Source organism: Columba livia, chromosome 2 (assembly GCF_036013475.1).
Source record: "Columba livia isolate bColLiv1 breed racing homer chromosome 2, bColLiv1.pat.W.v2, whole genome shotgun sequence".
Taxonomy (NCBI): Eukaryota; Metazoa; Chordata; class Aves; order Columbiformes; family Columbidae; genus Columba; species Columba livia.
In genome coordinates this window covers 148,316,534-148,337,831 of record NC_088603.1, presented here as the reverse complement: position 1 = coordinate 148,337,831, position 21,298 = coordinate 148,316,534, and the positions used below count along the sequence as shown (strand labels likewise).

General features: G+C 41.5%; 1 protein-coding gene across 16 annotated transcripts in view; it reads left to right on the top strand.

Annotated features, from left to right (window-relative positions):
• ENPP2 (ectonucleotide pyrophosphatase/phosphodiesterase 2) overlaps positions 1-21,298 on the top strand; it is a 69,296-nt gene that overhangs the window by 9,605 nt on the left and 38,393 nt on the right. For 4 of the 16 annotated variants that reach the window (XM_065054318.1, XM_021294247.2, XM_065054317.1 and 1 more), the window contains exons 2-8: positions 5,110-5,212; positions 11,041-11,196; positions 13,325-13,450; positions 15,432-15,492; positions 16,085-16,182; positions 16,667-16,746; positions 17,831-17,950. In XM_065054318.1, coding sequence (XP_064910390.1) covers positions 5,110-5,212; positions 11,041-11,196; positions 13,325-13,450; positions 15,432-15,492; positions 16,085-16,182; positions 16,667-16,746; positions 17,831-17,950 — 744 coding nt within the window. Of the gene's footprint in view, positions 1-4,290; positions 4,782-4,859; positions 5,012-5,109; positions 5,213-11,040; positions 11,197-13,324; positions 13,451-15,431; positions 15,493-16,084; positions 16,183-16,666; positions 16,747-17,830; positions 17,951-21,298 lie in introns of those variants that run through there. The other 12 variants (XM_005507271.4, XM_065054321.1, XM_065054320.1 and 9 more) reach the window with 8 other exon arrangements.

Genomic DNA, 21,298 nt, shown 5'->3' with positions numbered 1-21,298 from the left:
ACATGAATGTTTTGTGTGAGTAAAGCAGGGACTAGGGCTCAGGTCCTTGGCTGGTGGTTCCTCTTCTCTCTCTGGGTAGGGAGATCATGTAGGTTCAGGTTCAGACAAGGGTGCACCAAACGCATCTGTGTTTTGTGCAAGATGAAGTAGCTTGGTAACCATTTTGGGAGGACACTTACGGGAGGCTGAGGCGAGGAGGGATGTGACGTACTTTGCTGGTCGACGTGCTTTGCCATTCATACTCAGTGAGGTTTGGACTGGATCTGGGTGCTCACCTTTCAGTCCTGTGAACCCTGCAGGTGTTATGTAGGGTGCTCAGAAATGTTGATGGGCCTATAGGTGCCTAAGGCACCTGGTGCTTCAGGGGCTGGGCTGCAGCAAACTGCAATTTTGAAGACTTTAGTTTGTCCGTGATTGTCCCTGAGGGTCTGGCACTCCTTTATGGAACTTTCTGGCCAAGAAAGTCATCCTCAGCACACTCCTCCAGTGCACCAGGCACTACGGTTTGCATACCTTTCCCCTCGGGGTGGTGATGAGCAGACAGATAATTGGTGACTGTTCCTCAAGCCTCAAGGTGCAGTTGGGTGTTTTTTTGAGACACTGTGGTGAGAAGGGTGTACTTCCATGGGCACAGCCTGGTTTGTGTGTAGCAGTGGGCATGGTGGTGCAGCTCCTCAGCAGCTGGTCCTGTGCCCCTGTCAGATAAATAATCTTCTTGGCAAAATGCAGCTTTTTGTGTGTAAGAACAAAAGATACTTGCTGAAGCTGCTGCAACTACCACAAAATGCCCTAAAGCCCAAGGAAGGGACAATCTGACCCATATCTATGCTAAGAGCTTCTATTCCTCTCTGTCCTGCCTGCCCCTTTAATGCACGCGTTCAGACATTTGTGCCCTACCATTTATGATCAGATTGTAACGTTTTTGTTTCCAAGCCAGCTTGCCAGCCATTTCAAATCTATCACTTGCTAGAGTGTCTTGCCTCCATCAGGACTTTCCGGTGACCCTATTTTGGGTCTTCAGTGGTATTCTTGCAAGCTGAACAGATATATCTTTCAGCAACTCTTGTGTACTTTGTCTTGCATACCCAGGCTGTGCAATCATGTTTCTGGGCTCCTGTATGTGGCTGTAACTTGGAACCTGGGCAGATCTCTGCTGAGAGAACTGCTCATCGCAGGTCATCACCCTCCTGCACTGACTCTTACTCGTCTTGCCTCTCTTTTTGTCATCAGACTGCTGACCCTGGCTGGCTTTGCTGTTCCTTTGCTGTTCCTTTGCTGTTCTTTCCCTCACGCACTTGCCTTCCCTTCCATCTCTGTCTTGTTTATTAGCCATGGCCGTGGCTGAGTGCCAAAGATAGTTGGTTTTGATCTTTAAAGTCCTATAAAAATATGTTCTAAAGTCCTTTATACACAGGAATCAGCTCTTCTTATTATATTGTGCCTCTTTGGTTTTGCTAAAAAGCACCAGGGTGTTTTCAGAGAGGTACCCATGTTCACTTCGGCTGCTGGAAGTTTATTTGGATTCACAGTGCCTGTATCTGCAGAGACTTGATGTGGACACTGCTTGGATTTCCATAGTTCATCAAAAGGTTTTGTTCTTTGAAACTGCTGTTTTGTGTACCCAAATTACTGTTTTTCTTGGCCACAACTACATGTGGAAGCTGTGTTTGGTGGAGTGAGAGCTCTGGGACTCTTTGGGGAAGTCCTGCACCTTTCTGGCTTTCACACTGCTGTCAAGCACACTGGAAGCTTTGAGCCCGGCCCCTGGTCACCCGATGTGTTTGCATCCAGCAGTGCCAGTCAGAGCTAAAGGCTCTGACTAAAAAGGCTCATTTCTTTAGAGCCCTCTCCATCCCAGAACTCTGACTCAGCCAATACACTTGATTTCTCTGCCTTTTCTTTTCTCATGAAGAAAACTGCTAAAGAAAAACCAGTTTTATATAAGACTGTAAATATTGCCTTTCTTATATTAGCTCTGTGGAACAGCAGATCAGGAGTGCTTTAACTGTGGAAATGTCACTGTATGAACTTCTCATTTAAAGTGGCACCTAGTGGCTTGTTGGATGTTTTGCAACCCGAGTAAAATAATCAGTATGATCATATAAGCCATAAAAGCCAAAGGCTAATTCTTATGCACAATAATTGATAAAGAGGCATTTTATATTATTTTGAGCTTGATAAAACTCCTTTTTAATGTGTTTCATTTAAGCCCTAAAACTTGCACTGAACTGCTACATTCTTGGGCCAGGAATACATTATTTCAACTTTAGTCTTTCCTATTCTGATGAGCAAAATAACAATTAATTGCTAGAAAAATTAATTGCCAGTGACCCAGCAGTGCAATTTTTCATGAACAAAATCATTAGACCTTGTTTATGTTAATGAGTTCATCTTGCATTTCTAGGGTGGCTTCAGGCAGAGTTCTTGTGACAAAAAGTTGGTTGTGCATCTGAGTTTGTGGTCAGTTCAGAGCTACTGGGAAATGTGTCTTACATAACACATGTGAAAAAGATTAGCAGTTTCAGAGTTGCCATGATCTGTAGTTTGAAAGGGTATTACAAAGGAGGTTAATTAATATAATAAAGCATGGACCAGGAAACACAAAATGAGCTCCTCCATCAATGTGAAATAATGCAGTTTACAAACTTCAGAGAGGTTACTTGAATGGAAAAATGAAATACGTCTTTTTAGATCTGTTGAAGTAATCCACATTGCTGTATTTTTCAGTTTTGTTTGTTGCTTTATTTTTCTGAGTGGCTACTTTTAAATTAGGTAGGAACTTTCAAAAGAACTGAGCACCTGTGTGTTAGGAAGATATGCGGGAACAGCGAAGGCTCAGCATCTCTGAAAATGAGGCTGGACATATTGATTCGGACACTCAGAACTGGTCACCAGATTTGAAAATTAAGTCGTGTTTTGCTTTTGGTCACTCGGTATCCCGAGGTTTCCGGGCTGGAGGAGAGCTCGGGGCTGCTGATTCCCATGTTTTTCCCATCAATTCCTGAACTTCACTAGCCAAGACAGATAGGCAACACTCCTTTTGTTTGTGACACCTTTGTTTTCCCTTCTGCTGCTGTCACACACTGCTATACTTACCCAGTGCTTGGGGGTGAAGTTGTTCAACCACACGATATAGCAGAGACTAAAGATGAAGAATTTTATAGGAACAGCTGGTAAAAATTGTGGTGATCACTATTCTCTACACCTCTGGGCACACATTTTTTTCTAGAAAAATATTGCCTGTTGCAACCTATTTCATTTTCAACCCAGCTAGTGAAGAATTGAACATTAGAAGATGGGTCTTGACTTCACAGTGCCCAGGTCATTACAAGGGAGAGGAATTAGATGTCCTGGTGCAGCTAAGATACAGGTCTTCTCAGGCTAATTACATTTCCCTGGGGCTTGCAGAGCAAAGATGCAGCTGCACAATGGGGCCACTTTTGGTTAAGAAACTGCATAAAAAAGGATCAGCTCCTAGCAAAGGCTGGCAGGCAGAGAAGATGTGGGTAGAAAAGCTGTTTAGCCTCCGCCCTGTAAAGCTACAGAGTGGGGAAGGAGAGATATTGAAGCAGGTAAAAGGTACCTCTAAACGAAGCTCTAAATTGTACGCATCTAATTTTGCAAGATAGTTTAAAGAAAACTGTACTCTCTTTCTTAATGCCAGTATAGAATATGGGACAGGTCCCAAGGGAAGCTCAGTCCATCCGAGATCTTACGAACTTTGACTCTGTTCCTTTAAATGTAATTGTTTGTAAACACTTTAATGAAAGAAGCTTTCATCAGAGAGAAAAAAAAAGTGGCAAACTATACTGGTAAAAAAATTCGCCTTGGCAAATAATATTTAAGCCGCTGATTTGAACCCTAATTCCGGTCAGCATTATCATTTGCTTTGTAAATATAAATGTTTATTCAAGCAGCCAAGCTTTCTGTTGTTGTTGATTAAAATGCGAAAATGTGGGGCAGAGGGACCGTGTCACTTCCCCTCCTTTCTGGAAGTCTGCGGTTTCCAGCTACTCAGATAAAACTGCTCGCCTTTCCATCGATCCGAGCCTTGCACCGCCACAGCACTGCGGGAAAGCTGCTTTGAAAAATACCCCCCCGCTCCAAAATGTCCCCAGTTTTGCGGAAGGGACTCTGCTCCGTGACCCCGTTTAGAAACTTCAGGAGCGAACTGGGCGAATGAGCCGGGTGCCCGGGCTCCCCAAATCCGCCCGGGCTCCCCAGACCCCCCGTCCCCGGCAGGGTCAGCAGCTGCGGCCGCCTTGTCGCCCCGTGCGCCGATTGCACCGCCCGCAGCGCCGGGTGACACGGGAGGATGGCATCGCGATTTGCATTTTGCAGCTCCGAGTGAGCTTCCCCCTCCTTCTCTGAGCCAGATGGACACGCATTTGGTTTCTCTTTTAACCATGTTACTTTTGCGAGGAGAATAAAGGAGCAGGAGCAGCTCTTGGCCGCGGCAGCAGGAGCCAGCCCGGCTCTGCCAGAGGAAACCACATAAAAGCGGGTGTGTGTGTTTGGGGGGAGGGCGCAGCGAGGGGATGATGCCTGGAGCTTCTTGCAGTCGGAGCTGTGATTTGTGAGTGAAACATGATGAAATCACCCCCTGGACAAATCACACGAGCCTGTCAACCTCACCAGGTGGGATTACTTGTAGCTAATAGCCCGAACTCCCAGAGCAAACAGAGCCCTGCGCTCACTATAAAGAAAAGGGGACGGTGCCGCTCCGGTTTCTCGCCAGTTCTCTAGTTATGGCTCACAGGGGCTGCGGCCACTCGCACCAGGTAGGGGAGGAGAGGAGCGTGTTTGCTTTTAGAGGAGGAGCAGCCCGTCGTCCTACAAAAAAAAAAAAAAGAAAAAAAAAAGAAAAAAAAAAAAGAAAAAAAAAGGAGCGTTTCAGCTTCAGAAAGAGATGTTTTATTCATAAACCCCTTCTGGTTTGTGTTACTCTCCAACGGTGACGCTGTCAGCTGCTGCTCCAGTGATGGGAACTGCAGGGCTGGGGAGCTCGAATGTACAGAGGAACATCTCTGCCCCTTTAATCGTAATGCTCGTAGCTCCAAAGTCCTGCTTTTTGCCCAGTTTGCTCACTTTGCTGTTTTACTTTTGCAGGTTATATCTTTATTTGCTTTTGCCTTTGGAGTAAATGTCTGCATGGGATTTACAACACATCGATTTAGGAGATCTGAAGAATGGGATGAGGGTCCGGTATCAGGTACAGTAACAGACATGAATTGTACATCGCAATACCCTTGTGCTATATACTGTGGTTAGAAACCACTCTTGCTCTGAAACAGTAGTTTGCTTGTTCCTTTTCCCTCTAGGATATAGGGAAGAATAAATAACTCGCCGAGCCTGAGTCAGTTGACCTTTGGGACTCACCTATAGGTCTCCTATTTACTTAAACTTTTGCTCTGTGTGCATGTGACTACGGAAAATCTAGCTTATTTTGGGACTGAGCACTGTCAGTCTCACAGAGACCGGTCTCATCACCTCCTCCGTAGCATTTACTGTTTTGTGCTCTGCACAGTTTCCTTCTAGAGCTAAGAGAAACTCCCCGATGGGTCTAAGGGTACTGGTTTTATTTTGGTAGCTATTGAAGTGGTTTCTGGAAACTTGATTAATGCTTTCAAGAGGCACTGGTGAGAAAAGCTTTTGGGATTTCTGTGGCTCCTGAGGTCATGCTGGTTTGTGAACAGTAGACGGCAGACAGCTGACGGCGGAGAGGGCCGGGGGGAGCAGAGCGGAGCAGAGCAGGTGTTCGCACAGATGTGCTGTCACCCAGTCGTCTGGTTTTCTTTCGCCTCCTACTTATTTCTTTGGAGGAAAGCAAGAACATGCCACAGGACGGACTGTTGTTTGTGTTCTGGGGCTGTATAGGGTTTTGTGAGCTCAGGCATAGTTCAAGCGGAAAAATATATGAAATGGAGAACTGGTCTTTTTTTTTTTTTTTTAAGAAAAAAAAGTAGGCTTGACTTGTGTCTCTGTTCTTTCATTTGGCAGGAGAAAGGAAGCCTGTAGTCATTGGCTTAGGGCTGGTTAATGTAACTGCAGTGAAATGGTTTCATTTGCAATACCCATTTGTAATGATAGGTTATGAATTTTAATTCTAAAATTGTTTACCAGGGCCTGAGTTTGTTGTGTTCCTGGAAACAAACCTGTGTCACTCTCTCCCTGTCTTTCACAGGAATTGGTGGTCACCAGGCAGAGGCATTGTAGGTAGCCAAAATTATAGCGGCTGTTGCTTTTTGATCTATATACAACAGTAAAAAAAAAAAAAAAAAATTGTTTGAAAACCAAATACATTTCTATTTTTATCTTGTAGTGTGTTGACTGCAGAGCAGTTGCGTAGTGTGTGTAATAGTGACGTAAAGGATTTGCGTTTCATGTATTCCAACACCTGCCTGCCAGGTGCTTTGTTTTCACTGGTGACCATCTCGGCTTTAGGGCAGGGCTGCTGGGGCGGTTTTTACTGGAGTCCCAAACGTCTGATATTGGGGACCCATTGCAGGCCACCAGTGCCAGCTCTGCTGAGCCAACCAGCAACGTTCAACACTGCCAGGGCTGGGATCAGTAGCTGTTTCCAATAGCAGGAGGCTTGGCTTAGCTCAGCATTCCAGGAAAATAGGGAGAAATACAGGATCACTTGCAAGAGGGCAGAAAAAGGGGTAGTTTTGGTAGTATACTGAGAATTTGCTTACAGGTGGGACTGGACCAGCACTTGGCATTGAAATAGTCCAGTCCACAGTGTAACAACAGAAAAGTAAAGGAGGGTTTGTCCTTTCTGTGTTTATGCAGCTTCGTTACTTTTATTGTAGTTTAAAAAAAAAAAAGGGTGTGATAGCAAAGAATAAAGTATTATAGTCACATTAGTCTAAAGGAGAGAGTAAAAGTACTAAAAGTTCCGTGATCAAAGAACTTATTTAAGCTTTCCTGATTGCACAGCTTCATGAGAAATCCAGTGCAATCAAACATTCAGAATAAAGGATTGGTATAAATTGTTTTTTTAACTTCACTCTGCCTCTTGGCTTATTTATTTCCAAGTTTCTTTATGTTTAGAGTTAATTATTTTGGACTGACAAAACACTCTCTTTACCAACCATTATTGTATAGACCAATTTGTTATTTCTCCAGAGGTATGCCAGGATTGTAAGAAAATTCAGTTTTCATCTAGCATAGAGCTCTTCTATGAGTCAAACCCAATGTGAGTCTTTTTTCCTAGTCCCTTATAAATGCAAGTCACATAACTACCATAGTGCCCAAAAAACATCTTGTTCTTTGTACAGTGTACAGATACATAAGCCTTTATAGATTTGAGATGTTTAATATTTGTACCTAACAAATTATTTTGTTGAAATACTTTTTTACTTAAAATTTCTTAAAGACTTTAGAGAACCAAGGCTCCTGTTTCTTCATAACTTTGCCTTTGTAACTTATTTGCTTTATGAGCTTTGTAGACACCTTTGAAATCACTTTCATGGAAAACGGCCTTAGTAGTCTCTTGAAGCATGTTCCTTGGACATGATAGGATGATAGCTTAAATTTTGGAAGGAGAAACACTGAAGCTTTTCTGTCCCTCACTGGATTTTCAAGCACGTCATTAAAACTGTAGTCATATCTTTCTTGTATTGGAACAGTCAGGATATATTTTTTACTTTATGTGATGTTTCATGGAAATTTTATTCATGGCAATAACATTCTGCAAAAATGAAATGCAAGTTTATAATATGAATGTTATTTAGCAAAACTGGTGTTCCAGGTGTTTTCTATAGGTATTTGGCTGATCCATGTAATTTCCATATAAGATCTACAGGATCCAAAATGGCAAATCCTTACCAGGTAGTCTCCTTCCTGTAATGACTGTGTAAGAATGTTCATATTGTGTAACCCTATGACTGAAGTACTACTGGAAGTAAATGGATTTTTTTTTTTTTTAATAATGTAATCATACAGAATCAGAGCAAGTAGTTTGATATGGTACTTTCCGAGGTAAATAGAACACATTTAAAATGGAAATGTAAAAACTTCCATGCACTGATTTGGGAAGGCACTATTGCCCTATGTAACTTTTCTCTCTAAACTATGATGTAAGGCAATCCTCAAACGGTTGTTTTGAGCTTAGTTGGCAGAAAGTGCATGGAATGTGGAATGTGAAAAGCTTTATATATTAAACAAAGAGAGGAGGATCTTCGTTTTGAGGTCCTTCTGCCTGCTGCATGGTCTGATTGCATGAGCTGTGGAATGATGCAGAAATTTTGAGAAGGTTTTTGAAATTGCATATATTTGTTCTGTACAGGGTTTCTGTTCATTTGAAAATGCTTTCCAGGGACTGAGCTCCTTATGATATATTTTCAAACTATTCTGCATGCACCAATACCCATGTCATGGCATTGTGCACGACCTGAAAATCATGGTCTGGCTGTAAAGGCAAGGTCAAGCATGATAAACAAAGAATGATCTTACGGTTTTCGGAGATCAGAGGAATTAAACCAAGTCCTTTTACGTGTTGCTATATGGAAATTGTCCTACACTGACTGAGGAGGTGTGACTTGAATTTGCTAAGTAATTTGGGGTAATTCATCACATCAGTAGTAAAGTGGTTGTCAAGAGATGTAAACAAGTAACAGACAAGGTAGCTAGGCTACACCTTTCTTATGAAATGGAAATCCTACTTGCAGTTATAGAAGATGGAGCTAGAGGGGACTTTGAACAGCTATGTAGATGGTCTCTATATCCCAAGACACAGTCAGCTATCACTGAAGTGCTCCTGACAGATCTTGGTCTAACCTGTCCTTCCAAATCTCGAGATTTCACAGCCTGTGGGCAATTTGTTCCAGTGGTTTCCTGATAAATGAGCTGCTCTTTACAGCAGTTACACATTCCTTGAGCTGCAGTTGACTTTGTCCTTTATGTAATCTGCAGTCAGATTTACACCTTCTCTTTCCTAAATGCATATTGACATGTGATTTTTTTAACTTTCTGAAATTATGTCCCTCTCATCCCTTTGAAATGAAGAGGGCAATGCCAGTGCGAGGGACAGGTAGTGTATGCACTAGTATGTAATGCCTTTGAGGCCATAGTACTTTTGATTTGCAGCTTACTGGATCTGTGATTCCATATTGCCTAGTTTCCAAAAGAGAAGTTGTAGAAGAGGTTAAATAACATGGAAATATTTTTTTAGTAACAGATTTTCAGAAGCATTTGACAGGAAGCAGCTGTCATTAAGAATAAGGAACAAGACTTTATCTATCTGAATATCTGAGTGTCAGCATGCTTTGAAACATTTTTCATGTGATTAATTTCTAACATAGCTTTTTGACCTATTTATGTGAGCAAAGAAAAGACTGATCTGTGTGTTGCCAGCATAGATACATGACCTTTAGCTCCTTAGAACTCCAGATGGCCAAAATATTGATGACTCATTAAGAGCATGCTTGCAGGGTATGTACCTAGTAGAGGCTCTGACTTCACAGTGTGTATGACGTTACTTGCTCTGAGAATTACTGACCTGACTGAAGGAAACACAAAAGCAGAGAGAGAGACACAGTTGTCTACTACTATGTTTTCTAGAAGTCATACACATGTGCATTGCCACTGCCATGATCCATGACTGCAACCATGGTAGGTTTGTTTTTCTTGCTCGTTATCTTGCTGTAGAGTTGATTTGCTGCCAGGTTTGTTCCCTGTAGTAGTTTATACTGGTGTCCAACCAGTGCCAGTGCCACTCCAAGGGCAGTGATGGAACAGTAGTGCTGGGGATGGGAGCTGATGGGACATCAGCTACTACAAGGTCACCTCCAAGCTCTCTCTTCATCTTCTTTTCCATCCATTCTCACAGTGTTGGGATAATGCCATCTTGTTTGCGAAGAGATTTCCCCTCGGTTTATGTGGAGACTAAGCTTTCAGCTATGTAAAAGATTAGGGGAAAAATATGTAAGAGAAGAACAGAGCAACTGTTTCCCAAAAATGCCATTGCATCAATCCTCTTAAAATCATACTGCTAATCATGGTTTGCCAAAACCAAACCATGGTTTAAAAGAAAACAAACCCCAAGACAATTTCAAAGACATCATTTCAATAGGTCTCTCCAGGAACAGAAGGCATTGTGAAATTTTCCTTGGAATACCTCTGTTTTTAAAGAATAACATACAGTTGTTATTTTATTTCATAAAATACAATTATCCCTAGAGAGGAGCACACAATTTTCCTACTTCATATTAGCTGCTATGTAGGATTGTCTTATAGGAAAAATATATAGAATATATAAGATGCTAAGTCTTGAGAAAAAAGCAGAGAAGTACATATCAGCTTTGACAGTAAGGGCCCTTACTAATAAATCGATTATTGATGTCTAATACTTTATTCATGGTTTTCAGACTGGCAGTCCTCAATTTAGTTTTACACATCAAATATATTGATTTCTTACATAAGTCTATATTTTCTTAATATTTTATAATTGAATACTCTGCAGGAGCCCACCAAAAAGCCTTGCTTCGCTTCTCCGTTAGTTTATAGTTTTCTTTCACACTTGACATTGATTTGGCGCCTTCCAGGATACCAAACCAAGTTCTGCTGACTGCATGTAGATTAATTGCCGTCCTTTCCTATGCAAACTGCCCAGCCAGCCATGAAAATGTCACTTGGTTTTTCTGAAAACAAAAGCCTACTTCTGAGGAATAGCTGCAGCCCCTGGAGTGGGGCCTGGAGATTTCAGTACTTTTCTACTAATGATTGCTTGATTGTTACAGAGGTAAAGCCAGGGCTATTTCTTTTCAGAACATTATCAGGGCTTCTTCCTCCTTTCCACCTCCCTGCCTTTTTTTTTTTTTCTTCCCCGAAAGAGCAACCTTTTTCAAATTTGTTCTTTTTTTTCTGTTTGTTTGGTTGGTTTTGTTACTTCAAGCAACCCTTCTCCTCTCCCTGCTCCCTTCCCTTTCCCAAAGCAGGCACCTGAGGTCTCACTCATCGAGTGGCTCAGGGCTGAGCCGCCCATCCCACCGCTGCCAGCCTAACAGATGTTGCCCTGTTTCTTGTTCCACACAGTCCTGTCAGATTCCCCCTGGATCAGCACCTCTGGCTCCTGCAAAAACAGATGCTTTGAACTTCAAGAGGCAGAGCCTCCTGGCTGCCGCTGTGACAACCTGTGCAAGAGCTACAACAGCTGCTGCTTCGACTTCGATGAGCTGTGCTTAAAGACAGGTACAATGGGGTCTCCTGTCTCATACCACCAGGCACTGCTGATACCTGGTTCATGCCAGTGGTCAGAATCTGCCTGATAAACCAGTGTTCCCTCTCCTCCTCACCTCACCTTGCCTTGCCTGGCAGGCTCAGCTCAGCCCAAAATGCAGCCCATGTTTCCTTGGGAGGAGCAATAGGGATATGCAGCTCTCGCTCCTCACTGCTGGGCTTGGGCTATGGTTTCCAGGGCAGAAAAAGCAGATTATTATTCATATTACATGAAAAGTAGGTATTTGATACTCAATTAAAAGCAATAATCATTGTTCAGGCACCAGTCTGACCACCAGGTTACAGTGAGAAGAGCAGTGGTAAAGATTGGAGATTGGTCAGTCTGTGTCAACCACCCTTTTTTTCTCCCAAGTGATAACTTCATATTGGAGCAATTCTTGCTCACTTGTGGGCTGTGCATTGCAGTTTCTCATGAAGGTGCCTTGGAAGTGAGGAGTGGTTCAAGTGATGTGGGTCCTCTTGGAGCAAGCTGGAGGTGACAGGCCGGGCTTGTTACCTTTGCCCCAGACTCTGATTTCCAGATGCCAAAATGCTTATAACATACAGGTAAAAACATTTGACTTCAGTTCATTGAACCCTGGGGAATGGAAATACAGAACTGGGTTCATTTTTCTTCTTTTTTTTCATGAGTCATAGGCAAGGAAAACTTCAAAGCTGGCCATGAGTTATATTTCACTTCTTAGCATAGTGCATTTAAATTATTAGTTGTACCCATCTCCTTGAATGTTTGCACAGTGGTCAGAGTTGACACAGGTGCCTTCTACTTTTGCCATTAAACATTTCATTGATTTATCAAAGAATCACACTTACTAAGCAGCCAATAGAGAAGTCTAGTGGTTAAAAATATCGTTACCCATGGATGTGCCATGCTTGAAAGTCCTGACTTCTCCAGTTCTATTGTAATGATTTTATTTTAATAACTTGGTACCAAAAAATGGTGAGCTAATTCAGTATGAAAAACTACTTTGGTTCCAGGCTGAAAACTTCTGCATTTTAGGCTGATGCTGGTTTGCTCCTGATGTAAATAACTGTAGAATGAGATGTTCTTCTTGGAGACTTTCAGCACAATACAAGATGTTTGCTACCAAAGGGTAGATTTTCAGTTCCTCAGCCTCCTATGTGCAGTGCACCATGACCACATATGTGTATAGACACCTGCATAGCTCTTGGGACTGTTGTGTGAATTGTCATATGTTCCCATTGGCATTTATTAAGGCAACTATCACATGTACAATCTGTAAAAATTGCATATTTATAAAAAAAAACCCAAATGAGAAAGGAGAAAAGGGGTAAAAGGCACTGCTCTGATGTGATGTTTTTTTACTGGGTGCACGTTCTCTAAAGTTGTTTTTAAAGTTTCTAGTTGGCTGGGTCAGGATGTGGAAAACCATACGCTTACATCCTTAGGCCCTATTCTAAACTACAGCAATGTAGTACTCCTGAGAGAGCACCCTTATTTGGTCAGGCCCTTAGATCCTAATTTCATTCACAAGATGAGAAGAGCTGGAGTGTTTTAAGGCAGCTGTGCCATGCTCTTCCTTGAATAACAGCTCTTGTTCTCATAACTTTGCAGTTGGTGCTGAATATCACCCTGTGGGTGAGGAACTGGTGGGAGTAAAGCATCAATTTGCATCCACATAGTCTCTTTTCAACTCTCTCTTATTTCCTACAGATTGAATTTGAGGTTTTAAGTAGTCGGGAATTGAAGAATGAATTACCTAAGAAACACCAGAATTCTTAGTTTGTGCTTCAGGCTCCACTATTTATCTGTCAAGATCCTTTCTTGTCTCCTCTTTTCCACTTCTTCTGGCACTGATGTTGTACAAAGCCTGGAGCACAGCACCTGAGGGTGGCAGAAGCACTTGCGTGTGGGTGGAGGAGCCCTCCTGCACTTGAGGGACGCAGGAGTCCTTTTTGTTTCTGGTTGACATGCCTACTTCAGAGGTCTTTAAATCACTAAAATGGGGCCATAAACTTTACATCCAACTTTAACGACTAGAGTGTTGTCATTATGGCTTGAGTGAGTACTTTTTGTTTTGATTAAAATCTCTCATTCTTGCTTACCTTGTGCATATTTTAGCTCGAGGCTGGGAATGTACCAAAGATCGCTGTGGAGAAACCAGGAACGATGACAATGCTTGTCACTGCTCTGAAGACTGCTTAAGTAGAGGAGATTGTTGTACTAATTACCAAGTCGTTTGCAAAGGTACGGCTTTGGTCTTTCCACCTCTTATCTTTCCAAACCCGACAGAAGGCAGCCCTGTGGGTAAAGAGTTTTCTTCTACAGGAGGAACCCTCTCCTTGGTTTGCTCTAATTTTTCAGAAGAGGGGGGGAAGAATGAAGAATAGCATTTGTAATTTTTGGGGCACTAGCAGAAGTGAATACTTCTAATTTTTTGATGGCAGAAGGATGTTGTCTTTGCTTGTAGAGATACTGATAGAAAGAGAAGAGGCGTGGGTGGATAAAGAAGAGTTTAAAGTGAAATACAAAACTGTTCAGATGCATTTGTCTGCATCCCAGGGAAAGCAGGGAAATCTGATGGTTTCAGAATGGAGCATTCCTAGACATGTTATCTCTGCCGCAAAGACCTGTCCCCACCCCCACCACAGAAGCTGCTGTTCAAACTACTTGGCCTAACATCTGTAGGCTTTGTTTCTGATGGGAGGAGTAGTGAGAATGGCCTTCTGATGACCATGTCACCTTCTAGGCACACCATGGCTGCTGTACTGGTTGGCATGGCACTGGTTGGTGGGTGAATGGGCTGTGAAGGCTTAATTTTCATCTTCTGTCCTGATCCTCTGGAGTATGTCCTACCTTCTGTAATGTCTCCCATTCAGAGAAAGTCTTCTGATGCTTGATAACGAGCTCTACAGGTTCTCGCTTTCATGTCTTGGCTAGTTCTTATTTTTTTCATTGATTAACTTTACTGGTGGAAGGGTTAGAGTTTGAAATTTTTCTTCCACACCATTTTGACCAACTGCAAATGGTCAGAAAATTATAACAGTCCAGATCTATACACTGAAAATGGGCTTTTCTTCTTTACCTGAGTTGTCCTGTTAGGAATCCAAATAAAATATGTAGCTTTCAGCAGGTCCCCACAGATTATGTTCTTTCCCTTCCCAAAGAAACCCAAGGCTGAGACCACCTAAATACTGGTATAGCTTTGTTACTGCCTTTTTTTGTGAGCTTCCTCTTGCAAGGGTCAAAATAGAGGAATTTACATGTCTCCAGCTTTAATATACATAATCTTTGTTTAATTGGCTAATAACCAATTATCTCAATGACCCTGGCACTCTGACAGGAGTAAGCCTTATGTGAGAACAGTGTTTCCTCTTTATTCGTGCATTTGCCTAACTGAGGATTGTGTGTGTGTTTAGCTTTGTGTTGTGTTTTGTTTTGTTTTCTTGGAAATTGTCCCTCCACCTCCTGTCATGGTCAGCTGGAATTGCTGCAGTACATGTTTCCTGCAGATCTTTTCTATGGTGCTTTTTGTTTTGTTCTTTTAATTGAACTGCAGTTCCTTTAATAGTGCCAGGTTCAGGAAGTGAACCTCATTAGCTAATAATTTGTTTTTCAATTGACCTGTGAAAGTGCAAGTCATAAGCCACTCTATAGTCAGCATTCAGCAGTGAAAACCTTAAGAAAATAGTTGATTACATAAAGTAATTTTAACTAATCTGGCTCTGAAAGTGTATTAATGCTTTTTTTAGCTGTGTTTGAATTTCACCTGATCCATGAGCTGATCAGCTCTCTAAACAAGCTGGAAACTATTTAGGGTTGTTTTTCTTTCCTGGAATGAATTTTGTTTTGTGTCTTTAGCCAGCTGAATCAGCTCATGGAGACAGCAGAGCTGGTGGGGAAGAGGGTGGGAATTCACGGCCAGAAGCAGCACTACCACTGTGCCTAAAGCATTACTACTGTGTCCTGTGGTCAAAAGGATACTTTAAATTCTAGTTTTAAGAACTAGTCCTAGGAGTGCAAGTTTGGATGTTCTTGCTGAATAGAATATAACCAGATAATTTGTTCAGTGTTGTGAAAAGACCTGTTCATTACTCATGGGAAGTAAGGCAAGACAGTCTATTAACTGGAACTAGACTTTCTTTTTTTGACACTTTCTGTGAAGCCTATAAATATGTCCACAGATTTTGTTGTTGTTGTTGAAACTCCCATGTGACTTTTCTGGTAGGAGAAACCCACTGGGTGGATGATGACTGTGAAGAGATAAAGGCTCCTGAGTGTCCAGCAGGGTAAGTGTTTTACACACAACTGCAAAGTGCAACAAGGCCAATGGTCTGTGTCATTAGGATAGTCTGGAGGAGATAGGAGCCCCTACTTCTCTTGGTGACAGTGACAGCTGCTTACCCCCAAAGCAGATGACTAACGTTAAAAGCCCAGGTGTGTCCATCCAGGACACATCTCTGCCTGCTCAGTGTCAGCTCTCAGTAGCATTAGGAAAAAAAATAATGTAATGAAATAACCTGAAATACTGTCATCTTTACTATGTGAGAATGAGCTCTGATTCTCAGAGCACACTCAAAATGCCACATGCTTCTGTTTGTGGAGAGAGAAGGCCAGCTGCCATGAGACATGTGGTTTTTAACTACAGATTGTATGCTATGCTGGGTACTCGTGCATATTTATTTTACTTGTCCATCTATTTCTGTAAGGACTTGACTTTTCGGGCTATATGCTTTTAGCTACTCAGGGAAGAAGCCTTCTATAGACATACAGCATATGCAGTAACTGTACTTTAGATTCTCTGGAGTCTCAGTGAGCAAGTGGAAATAAAACAAAATAAATTGAAATTTTGCCTTTCACACCTGCTGCTTTTGACTTTAGCTTTGTTCGGCCTCCTTTGATTATCTTCTCTGTTGATGGTTTCCGTGCATCATATATGAAGAAAGGGAACAAGGTCATGCCCAATATTGAAAAACTGAGTGAGTATATCTCTTTTCTTACAATAAGCAAAAGACAATTTCTTGCAGCTCAGTTGTTTTCAATGTTGGTTGAGTAACAGAAGTCAGCGTATACGTGTTGACCCTCACATTTGTGTAGCTGTCTGACGATCTGCGGCCAAAGCCCATTGTGAAACTGTGGCTTTAGTATATTTGTCCCTTAAAATTAGCCTGCATTTTCTCATGTTGTTTTACTTAGCAAGATACTTCCAATGACTCTGAAAGGAGGCTAGCTCAGAAAGAACACACTCTGTGGAAATGTAGCTGGTTCTGTAGTACTCTGGCTGCGTTATTTCAGTTATTTTCTGTGAAGTACAAAGAGTGCACAAGTGGATTTACTACTGTCTTACAGGAAAGCCTACCAATGTTAAGCAGCAGAATGTTCATTTGAATCAGTTAAAATTTAACCAATTTCTTCTGAGAGCTTCACTTTCTAATGTTTGCTTTCCCTATCGATTTTTTTCAGGATCTTGCGGAACACATTCTCCTTACATGAGACCTGTCTATCCTACAAAAACCTTCCCCAACTTGTATACTCTTGCTACAGTAAGTCCCTGGGAAGGACTTTTTGATGATAAAATGTTGTATTGCAGTAGAAATGTGAGGGTTGTGGGAAGCAAGGTTTTTTTCGTGTGCTTTTATTTTTTGTTTTGTTGTTGTTTTTGTGTTATTTGTTTGTTTGTTTTCTTTTTGGCCTGCAGTTATGTTAAGAATTTTCTTCAGTACTTTGAAGTCCTGAGATAAAGTGTATCTCACCACTATACACTGTGTTGTAGCTTTCCTGTGCTTTTTTATGCCTCCTTTTGCAGCTGTTTGTACTGCTGTGTAATTACAGGTGACAGCTTTTCTAGGAGGAAAATAATAGCCCTGAAATTGTTCCTTCAGAGTAACAGTCTCCACTCTGAGATGCAAATGCTCCTGGGTGACAGTGACAGTGCTCTCAAAGCTGGGCCAAGGGACTTCCTACCTGCAGCTGCATTTTTTTTCTCCTCCCTTTTTTTTTTTGATTCCTGCAGCCTCTGAACACATGTTAAATGGGAGGAAAAAGGAGGGGACAGATAAACAAAGGGTGGGAGAAGCCTGGGTGAAAGTGATAATACCAGAAACCTCTTACATTGCCTTTGCTGCTGGACAAATTGTGATACAAGGCCATAGCTTTGGGTGACTTGCCTCACTTTTTTTTCTTGGAAATAACTTATCTCACAAAGGCTCTGGTGAAGATAAAATGTTATAAAATGGAAGCGCTAAGTGTTACTCTTGCAATCAGAGAATGAATTACTGTTTCCAGAAAGGGAATTCATGAAGAGGAACTGAAAGTTCGAATCAATCTTCTTTTCATAAACTTTTGCTTACTTTAGATGGCCTCAAACTAACTTTTAAGCAGTGAGAAAGTACTTCAAAGTATCGAGTAACAGGAGTTTTTGTGCTTTTTAGCATAATTCAATCATCTCCTACTGCTTTCATTACTACAGCCAGTTTTAAATGTGCTTATCTTAAAAATACAGCCTTTTCTGGTGTGCAGTTACAAAGGTACCTGTTTTAAAATCATTTAGTGGTATTTGCAGATAGCTGTGAAGAGCTGGATTTGTGTGCATTAGAGTTTAACTAATTGATCTACTTTTGCACAAAGGGACTCTATCCTGAATCACATGGAATTGTTGGCAATTCGATGTATGACCCAGTGTTTGATGCCAGCTTCAGTCTTCGAGGGCGAGAGAAATTCAATCACAGATGGTGGGGAGGTCAACCAGTAAGTTTCAGATTCCCTTCTCCTTATTCCCTCCTCCCACTCCTCCCTTCCCTCTGTTCTGTGGAACATAGCCAATAATAATTTAAAAAATACATCTGTGAACAATTTGTACCTAATCTTCCCCCCTGGCTAGCCCTGTCTATCAATTTAATGTAACATTTTGAGTTGGCTTTTGCTTTTCAGAATAATAAAGCCATTGATTATGGAAAGGTGCTTGCATTGATAAGTATAAATTAGATGTGGCTAGGAAAAAACCCTCACTTTAGGCAACAGTTTAACATAAATTACTGTATTTTCGTCATCGTAGCATAATGTTTCCTTTTCATTATGGGTTTCTCAGGTTTTCATCCTAGTAATGTTCTTGTGGCTGTTTTAGTATTAATGTTCTGTCAGAGTAGCATGGAACATAATTATTATTTGCTAAGCCCACAAGCAATCGCTGTTACCTGACTTGCTGCAGAGGCTGGAGAACTTTGTGAATTCATTTATGCTTTGAGCAGAGCAGCTGTGGCTGAACTAGGTCTTCTCTCTAAAGGCTAGTGTGGGACTTGTGTTCTCTAGCTCTGAATCTTTATTCTGGGCAAAGAAATGGCCTCCTTCAAAGTATTCTGCATTACTCCTGCTAAGAAGGTCTTTTTGCTTCTGCTGCACTTTCCCCCATTAGTGCACCCTGTGGTGGTTTGCTTTGCCAACAGAAGCAGGTTTAAACTAAAGTAGTAAGTTTTATGTGCAAGCAGCCAAGATGCATGCATGTTTCATTGCACTGATTGCTTAGGGAACTATAGTTTAAAAGCTCCCTGGCTGGTTATCCCCACAAAAGAGTGAGGTGGGGAAATCAGAAGGGATTTGGGAACACCATAATTCATCGTTGCTGTTTGCTAAAGTGATCAGTGTCATCCCCCAAATCTCTTAAGACAGAAATATCCCAAGAGACTAAAAGAAGTAACTTGGATGGTTTCAGGCTTAGCAAGTGTGCATGTGTTATTTGTCTGCATGTGGTTTTAGTCTGCAACAAAAGTAAGACAAGACAATTTAGAGCTTCAGGCAGATGTGTGACAAGCAGATGTGTCTGTCTGCAGCTGAGCCAGAATGAGGTATTTGTGCTCTTGTAAAATTTGTCATCGTAACAGTGAGTGTAGTCACTCCCTTGCCCAGCTATGACCCGGGTTAGCTTTTAGCCTGGGTTGTGTGGAAAGGACGGGGTGACGAATGTGCCCAGCTATTATCCTCCTAGATATGAGTGAAGAAGCAGGATCAAACCTAGGAGCAGCGAAAGGGTAACATCTTCATCTCAGCTACAACCAGAGCCACCCAGCTAAAAGCCCTGCCTGCTGCCGTCAGGCGTCCAGTGCACAAACAATATTGCGTCTCAACTGCTGTGTGACAACCTGTTAAGCAGCTGTACTTTAATTATGCATTGCAAATGTAATTGTGCATCTTACCTTAACCATTATTGGGTAGGCGTTAGTGGGGAACTAATAATTTGGGACTGTACAAACGTCTCTATTTTTAAACTATGATTTTTTTAAGTACAATATGAGTCTATAAATACTTATCACCTGCTGTGTTGAGTAGGGAATACTGGTAATTCCCACACCATCCATTAGAAACACTCATGCTGTTCCAGAGAATAAAAAGTTTTTTCTGGATTCTAAACAAGAGTCAGGAAAAACGTCAGCTGAGAAGAGTTCAAGATAGTTACACAACAGTAGATGACTGTATGCTGGATGAAATCCTCAGAGGACAGGGGGGAGTGTTGCATACAAAAGTAAGGACGATTAAAATAAAGCAGCTGATCTGAAGAAGTGTTAAAAAGGAAAACCACACAAATAATGTAATAAACTGGAAATGTCTTTGAAGAACTCGAAACAAATGTATAGAGGAAAGGCTGTAATTCAATCTCCACACATTTGATATGTGGGAAAGCTCGCAGTTGGGCCAACCTGATGAAGTGGCCATAGTAGCTGGGTAAGGAGGTTGTAGATCTCTTGCAGAAATATGATATAAACGATACTTTCTCTGCATGTGGAGGAATTGCACATTTGACAAGATAATTGCAGATCTTGATAAAAGAAAAAATTATCTCTATCCATATACGGATTAAATACAGTACCTCTCAACTCCTTTTTATAATTTTCTCTAAATTCACATTGACATGTACTGCCAAATATAGCTGGGTATAGAAAGACAAGACAGAATTAAGGCAGCAAGGAGGGAAATCTGGTCTGCTTATCACAGAAATCTTATCTGTCATAGCAGATATTAATCTGGATCTTTTTTTTAGATCTTGGGTCTCAAACTGGAGTACTCAAACAACTTCAGAGTGGTACTTCGTTTGCACAGAATTGAGCATTATTATGTTTCTGCCCAGGAAGGCAGAAAAAGTGTCTTGGACCCTCAGTCCCGTATTATGGCTAAAACTGCCTAGAAGAGAGCGTTATTTAATGTTGGTAATTTCTGAAACTCTTCCTTTTTGTTGGAAACTGGCCTGTTGTATACGGCTTTGTTAAAATGTGGGGGTTTTGGTGTTTGTTTTTTTTTTTTCCATTTTTAATTACTTGTTCAAAGGCTCAGCATCTTGCTGGGAAACAGCCAGATTAGCATGGACTTCAGTGGGATTTGGCAGACGAGTAGCTGAATGTTTGTACACCAGGAATTATGAGAAACTAATTTTAAGAGCATTAGGAAAAGGAGAAGGGGGGAGAAGGTAGCTTGGAAGTGTTTTGAGGAGCTCTAGCTGGTTGTGGGACTTCGTGAAACCCAGTCATCTGATCTAGTGTACAACTTTGATTTATTATATAAGCTTTAAACCACCTTGTTTTCAAAACAAAAGTGTTTGATAGGAAACAGGCACAAAACTGTTCCTCCTGTTGCTACAGTATCTAGCAGAAATGGTGAGTGTCAGGGCTCATATTCCCAAGGGGGAAACTAAGTTTGCTGCTCATTTTTCATGACACTAAGACTCTTTTTTCATCCCAAGTAACCTTAAGCACTATATTAGGCCCCAGCTGCCTTTGGCTTCTCTTAAGCTGTAGTTTTCCATGTCTTGATTTGGTGTAGTGAGCTGAGGCTTACACTAAAGAAAATACATTGCTTTTTTTTTGTAGTGATCATTGTGACCTTTAGAAATGATCCATTGGCCTCCTCAAGGTCAGAAGATGACAGGTATAAAATTGTCAGTTTGTGGTTAATGGGAACAGAGAGGTTCCTTCAGAATGTAACCCAGCTTGGATCTGAGTTTGGCTCCAAAGACACCCCTCTCTTCAGAAATTGAAGCACTAAATGTTGTTTAAGGCACGTTGTACGAAGCTTTATTATCACTGTCAACCTTTTAAAGTGAATACAACC